The sequence below is a fragment of the Salvelinus alpinus genome, chromosome 6, assembly GCF_045679555.1.
Source record: "Salvelinus alpinus chromosome 6, SLU_Salpinus.1, whole genome shotgun sequence".
Classification (NCBI taxonomy): domain Eukaryota; kingdom Metazoa; phylum Chordata; class Actinopteri; order Salmoniformes; family Salmonidae; genus Salvelinus; species Salvelinus alpinus.
In genome coordinates this window covers 97,892,471-97,899,384 of record NC_092091.1, presented here as the reverse complement: position 1 = coordinate 97,899,384, position 6,914 = coordinate 97,892,471, and the positions used below count along the sequence as shown (strand labels likewise).

At 49.6% G+C, this 6,914-nt stretch overlaps 1 protein-coding gene across 3 annotated transcripts in view; it reads right to left on the bottom strand.

The window, feature by feature from the left end:
- The window catches only part of tapt1b (transmembrane anterior posterior transformation 1b), a 49,689-nt gene that overhangs the window by 4,507 nt on the left and 38,268 nt on the right, over positions 1 to 6,914 (bottom strand). For all 3 annotated transcript variants that reach the window (XM_071408516.1, XM_071408514.1, XM_071408515.1), the window contains exons 10-12: positions 4,937 to 4,996; positions 4,765 to 4,833; positions 4,066 to 4,142 (exon numbers count right to left, since the gene is read on the bottom strand). In XM_071408516.1, the coding sequence (XP_071264617.1) occupies positions 4,066 to 4,142; positions 4,765 to 4,833; positions 4,937 to 4,996 (206 nt within the window). The remainder of the gene's footprint in view (positions 1 to 4,065; positions 4,143 to 4,764; positions 4,834 to 4,936; positions 4,997 to 6,914) is intronic.

Genomic DNA, 6,914 nt, shown 5'->3' with positions numbered 1-6,914 from the left:
CAGACCCCATCATACCAGAGCTGGACAACAGACCCCATCATACCAGAGCTGGACAACAGACCCCATCATACCAGAGCTGGACAACAGACCCCATCATACCAGAGCTGGACAACAGACCCCATCATACCAGAGCTGGACAACAGACCCCATCATACCAGAGCTGGACGATATGGACAACAGACCCCATCATACCAAAGCTGGACAACAGACCCCATCATACCAGAGCTGGACAACAGACCCCATCATACCAGAGCTGGACAACAGACCCCATCATACCAGAGCTGGACAACAGACCCCATCATACCAGAGCTGGACAACAGACCCCATCATTCCAGAGCTGGACGATATGGACAACAGACCCCATCATACCAGAGCTGGACAACAGACCCCATCATACCAGAGCTGGACAACAGACCCCATCATACCAGAGCTGGACAACAGACCCCATCATACCAGAGCTGGACAACAGACCCCATCATACCAGAGCTGGACAACAGACCTCATCATACCAGAGCTGGACAACAGACCCCATCATACCAGAGCTGGACAACAGACCTCATCATACCAGAGCTGGACAACAGACCCCATCATACCAGAGCTGGACAACAGACCCCATCATACCAGAGCTGGACAACAGACCCCATCATACCAGAGCTGGACAACAGACCCCATCATACCAGAGCTGGACAACAGACCCCATCATACCAGAGCTGGACAACAGACCTCATCATACCAGAGCTGGACAACAGACCTCATCATACCAGAGCTGGACAACAGACCTCATCATACCAGAGCTGGACAACAGACCCCATCATACCAGAGCTGGACAACAGACCTCATCATACCAGAGCTGGACAACAGACCCCATCATACCAGAGGTGGACAACAGACCCCATCATACCAGAGCTGGACAACAGACCCCATCATACCAGAGCTGGACAACAGACCCCATCATACCAGAGCTGGACAACAGACCCCATCATACCAGAGCTGGACAACAGACCCCATCATACCAGAGCTGGACAACAGACCCCATCATACCAGAGCTGGACGATATGGACAACAGACCCCATCATACCAGAGCTGGACAAAAGACCCCATCATACCAGAGCTGGACAACAGACCCCATCATACCAGAGCTGGACAACAGACCCCATCATACCAGAGCTGGACAACAGACCCCATCATACCAGAGCTGGACAACAGACCCCATCATACCAGAGCTGGACGATATGGACAACAGACCCCATCATACCAGAGCTGGACAACAGACCCCATCATACCAGAGCTGGACAACAGACCCAGTCATACCAGAGCTGGACAACAGACCCCATCATACCAGAGCTGGACAACAGACCCCATCATACCAGAGCTGGACAACAGACCCCATCATACCAGAGCTGGACAACAGACCCCATCATACCAGAGCTGGACAACAGACCCCATCATACCAGAGCTGGACAACAGACCCCATCATACCAGAGCTGGACAACAGACCCCATCATACCAGAGCTGGACAACAGACCCCATCATACCAGAGCTGGACAACAGACCCCATCATACCAGAGCTGGACAACAGACCCCATCATACCAGAGCTGGACAACAGACCCCATCATACCAGAGCTGGACAACAGACCCCATCATACCAGAGCTGGACAACAGACCCCATCATACCAGAGCTGGACAACAGACCCCATCATACCAGAGCTGGACAACAGACCCCATCATACCAGAGCTGGACAACAGACCCCATCATACCAGAGCTGGACAACAGACCCCATCATACCAGAGCTGGACAACAGACCCCATCATACCAGAGGTGGACAACAGACCCCATCATACCAGAGCTGGACAACAGACCCCATCATACCAGAGCTGGACAACAGACCCCATCATACCAGAGCTGGACGATATGGACAAAAGACCCCATCATACCAGAGCTGGACAACAGACCCCATCATACCAGAGCTGGACAAAAGACCATATCATACCAGAGCTGGACGATATGGACAACAGACCCCATCATACCAGAGCTGGGAGATACGGACAAAAGACCCCCATCATACCAGAGCTGGGAGATATGGACAAAAGACCCCCATCATACCAGAGCTGGGAGATATGGACAAAAGACCCCCATCATACCAGAGCTGGGAGATACGGACAAAAGACCCCCATCATACCAGAGCTGGGAGATATGGACAACAGACCCCATCATACCAGAGCTGGACGATATGGACAACAGACCCCATCATACCAGAGCTGGACAACAGACCCCATCATACCAGAGCTGGACAACAGACCCCATCATACCAGAGCTGGACAACAGACCCCATCATACCAGAGCTGGACAACAGACCTCATCATACCAGAGCTGGACAACAGACCCCATCATACCAGAGCTGGACAACAGACCCCATCATACCAGAGCTGGACGATATGGACAACAGACCCCATCAAGGCGTCTTACCCCAGGTAGAAGGGGTCTTACCCCGGGTAGAAGGCGTCTTACCCCGGGTAGAAGGCGTCTTACCCCGGGTAGAAGGCGTCTTACCCCGGGTAGAAGGCGTCTTACCCCGGGTAGAAGGGGTCTTACCCCAGGTAGAAGGGGTCTTACCCCAGGTAGAAGGGGTCTTACCCCAGGTAGAAGGGGTCTTACCCCAGGTAGAAGGCGTCTTACCCCAGGTAGAAGGCGTCTTACCCCAGGTAGAAGGCGTCTTACCCCAGGTAGAAGGCGTCTTACCCCAGGTAGAAGGGGTCTTACCCCAGGTAGAAGGGGTCTTACCCCAGGTAGAAGGGGTCTTACCCCAGGTAGAATGCGTCTTACCCCAGGTAGAAGGCGTCTTACCCCAGGTAGAAGGCGTCTTACCCCAGGTAGAAGGGGTCTTACCCCAGGTAGAAGGGGTCTTACCCCAGGTAGAAGGGGTCTTACCCCAGGTAGAAGGGGTCTTACCCCAGGTAGAAGGTGTCTTACCCCAGGTAGAAGGTGTCTTACCCCAGGTAGAAGGGGTCTTACCCCAGGTAGAAGGCGTCTTACCCCAGGTAGAAGGCGTCTTACCCCAGGTAGAAGGCGTCTTATCCCAGGTAGAAGGGGTCTTACCCCAGGTAGAAGGGGTCTTACCCCAGGTAGAAGGGGTCTTACCCCAGGTAGAAGGGGTCTTACCCCAGGTAGAAGGCGTCTTACCCCAGGTAGAAGGGGTCTTACCCCAGGTAGAAGGGGTCTTACCCCAGGTAGAAGGGGTCTTACCCCAGGTAGAAGGGGTCTTACCCCAGGTAGAAGGGGTCTTACCCCAGGTAGAATGCGTCTTACCCCAGGTAGAAGGTGTCTTACCCCAGGTAGAAGGTGTCTTACCCCAGGTAGAAGGGGTCTTACCCCAGGTAGAAGGGGTCTTACCCCAGGTAGAAGGGGTCTTACCCCAGGTAGAAGGGGTCTACCCCAGGTAGAAGGTGTCTTACCCCAGGTAGAAGGTGTCTTACCCCAGGTAGAAGGCGTCTTACCCCAGGTAGAAAGCGTCTTACCCCAGGTAGAAGGCGTCTTACCCCAGGTAGAAGGGGTCTTACCCCAGGTAGAAGGGGTCTTACCCCAGGTAGAAGGGGTCTTACCCCAGGTAGAAGGTGTCTTACCCCAGGTAGAAGAGGTCTTACCCCAGGTAGAAGGTGTCTTACCCCAGGTAGAATGTGTCTTACCCCAGGTAGAAGGGGTCTTACCCAAGGCAGAAGGGGTCTTACCCCAGGTAGAAGGCGTCTTACCCCAGGTAGAAGGTGTCTTACCCCAGGTAGAAGGTGTCTTACCCCAGGTAGAAGGGGTCTTACCCCAGGTAGAAGGGGTCTTACCCCAGGTAGAAGGGGTCTTACCCCAGGTAGAAGGGGTCTTACCCCAGGTAGAAGGGGTCTTACCCCAGGTAGAAGGGGTCTTACCCCAGGTAGAAGGCGTCTTACCCCAGGTAGAAGGCGTCTTACCCCAGGTAGAAGGGGTCTTACCCCAGGTAGAAGGGGTCTTACCCCAGGTAGAAGGGGTCTTACCCCCCAGGTAGAAGGGGTCTTACCACAGGTAGAAGGTGTCTTACCCCAGGTAGAAGAGAAGAACACACATGAAGGAGAGAGATCCCTGGATCTTCACTGAGCTGGTCACCACCCTGATCAACTGAAACAGACACACACCAATATCAGCCTAATCAATAATAACCCTGTCTCCTCCCCCCAGACCTGGGTTCAATATCAATATCAGCCTAATCAATAATAACCCTGTCTCCTCCCCCCAGACCTGGGTTCAATATCAATATCAGCCTAATCAATAATAACCCTGTCTCCTCCCCCAGACCTGGGTTCAATATCAGCCTAATCAATAATAACCCTGTCTCCTCCCATAGACCCTGTTATTATTGATTTGGTCTGCAGACCCACCCTTAAAGAGCTGTAATACTAGTTGAACCCAGGTCTGCAGACCCACCCTTAAAGAGCTGTAATACTAGTTGAACCCAGGTCTGCAGACCCAGCCTTAAAGAGCTGTAATAGTGGTTGAACCCAGGTCTGCAGACCCGGCCTTAAAGAGCTGTAATACTAGTTGAACCCAGGTCTGCAGACCCAGCCTTAAAGAGCTGTAATACTAGTTGAACCCAGGTCTGCAGACCCACCCTTAAAGAGCTGTAATACTAGTTGAACCCAGGTCTGCAGACCCAGCCTTAAAGAGCTGTAATACTGGTTGAACCCAGGTCTGGAGACCCACCCTTATAGAGCTGAAACACTGGTTGAACCCAGTCTCTTACCAGCAGAGCTAAAGGAAGTGGGATGAAGCCCATTCTCCTGGAGACTGAGTCACTGTAGTCTGTATAGGCCTGGTAAACAACAACACCATGTTAACAATGACCCGTCAACAACAACACCATATATTAAATCATCAATAATCATCATCATCAATATTCATTTTTTAAATCTCACGTTTTTCTGTCTGCTGCTGACGAGGTCGAACGCCAGGCTGGCGCGGTACTCCCCGTACACCTGACGACAGAGATGGTACAGGTGAGCTCTAATATATTGGCACCCTTGATGACAGGTGAGCTCTAATATATTGGCACCCTTGATGACAGGTGAGATCTAATATATTGGCACCCTTGATGACAGATGAGCTCTAATATATTGGCACCCTTGATGACAGATGAGCTCTAATATATTGGCACCCTTGATGACAGATGAGCTCTAATATATTGGCACCCTTGATGACAGATGAGCTCTAATATATTGGCACCCTTGATGACAGATGAGATCTAATATATTGGCACCCTTGATGACAGTCAGATGTGGTAAACAGATGAGCTCTAATATATTGGCACCCTTGATGACAGATGAGCCCTAGTATATTGGCACCCTTGATGACAGTCAGATGTGGTATACAGATGAGCTCTAATATATTGGCACCCTTGATGACAGATGAGCCCTAATATATTGGCACCCTTGATGACAGATGAGATCTAATATATTGGCACCCTTGATGACAGTCAGATGAGGTAAACAGATGAGCTCTAATATATTGGCACCCTTGATGACAGATGAGATCTAATATATTGGCACCCTTGATGACAGATGAGCTCTAATATATAGGCACCCTTGATGACAGATGAGCTCTAATATATAGGCACCCTTGATGACAGATGAGCTCTAATATATAGGCACCCTTGATGACAGGTGAGCTCTAATATATTGGCACCCTTGATGACAGTCAGATGTGGTATACAGATGAGCTGTAATTTATTGGCACCCTTGATGACAGATGAGCCCTAATATATTGGCACCCTTGATGACAGATGAGCTCTAATATATAGGCACCCTTGATGACAGATGAGCTCTAATATATAGGCACCCTTGATGACAGGTGAGCTCTAATATATTGGCACCCTTGATGACAGATGAGCCCTAATAGATTGGCACCCTTGATGACAGATGAGCTCTAATATATAGGCACCCTTGATGACAGATGAGCTCTAATATATAGGCACCCTTGATGACAGATGAGCTCTAATATATAGGCACCCTTGATGACAGATGAGCTCTAATATATTGGCACCCTTGATGACAGATGAGCTCTAATATATTGGCACCCTTGATGACATGAGATCTAATATATATTGGCACCCTTGATGACAGTCAGATGTGGTATACAGATGGCCTGTAATATATTGGCACCCTTGATGACAGATGAGCTCTAATATATTGGCACCCTTGATGACATGAGATCTAATATATATTGGCACCCTTGATGACAGTCAGATGTGGTAAACAGATGAGCTCTAATATATTGGCACCCTTGATGACAGATGAGCTCTAATATATTGGCACCCTTGATGACAGATGAGATCTAATATATATTGGCACCCTTGATGACAGTCAGATAAGGTAAACAGATGAGCTCTAATATATTGGCACCCTTGATGACAGATGAGCTCTAATATATTGGCACCCTTGATGACAGATGAGCTCTAATATATTGGCACCTTTGATGACAGATGAGCTCTAATATATTGGCACCCTTGATGACAGTCAGATGTGGTAAACAGATGAGCCCTAATATATTGGCACCCTTGATGACAGATGAGCTCTAATATATAGGCACCCTTGATGACAGATGAGCTCTAATATATAGGCACCCTTGATGACAGATGAGCTCTAATATATAGGCACCCTTGATGACAGATGAGCTCTAATATATAGGCACCCTTGATGACAGATGAGCTCTAATATATAGGCACCCTTGATGACAGATGAGCCCTAATATATTGGCACCCTTGATGACAGATGAGCTCTAATATATTGGCACCCTTGATGACATGAGATCTAATATATATTGGCACCCTTGATGACAGTCAGATGTGGTAAACAGATGAGCTCTAATATATTGGCACCCTTGATGACACATGCGCTC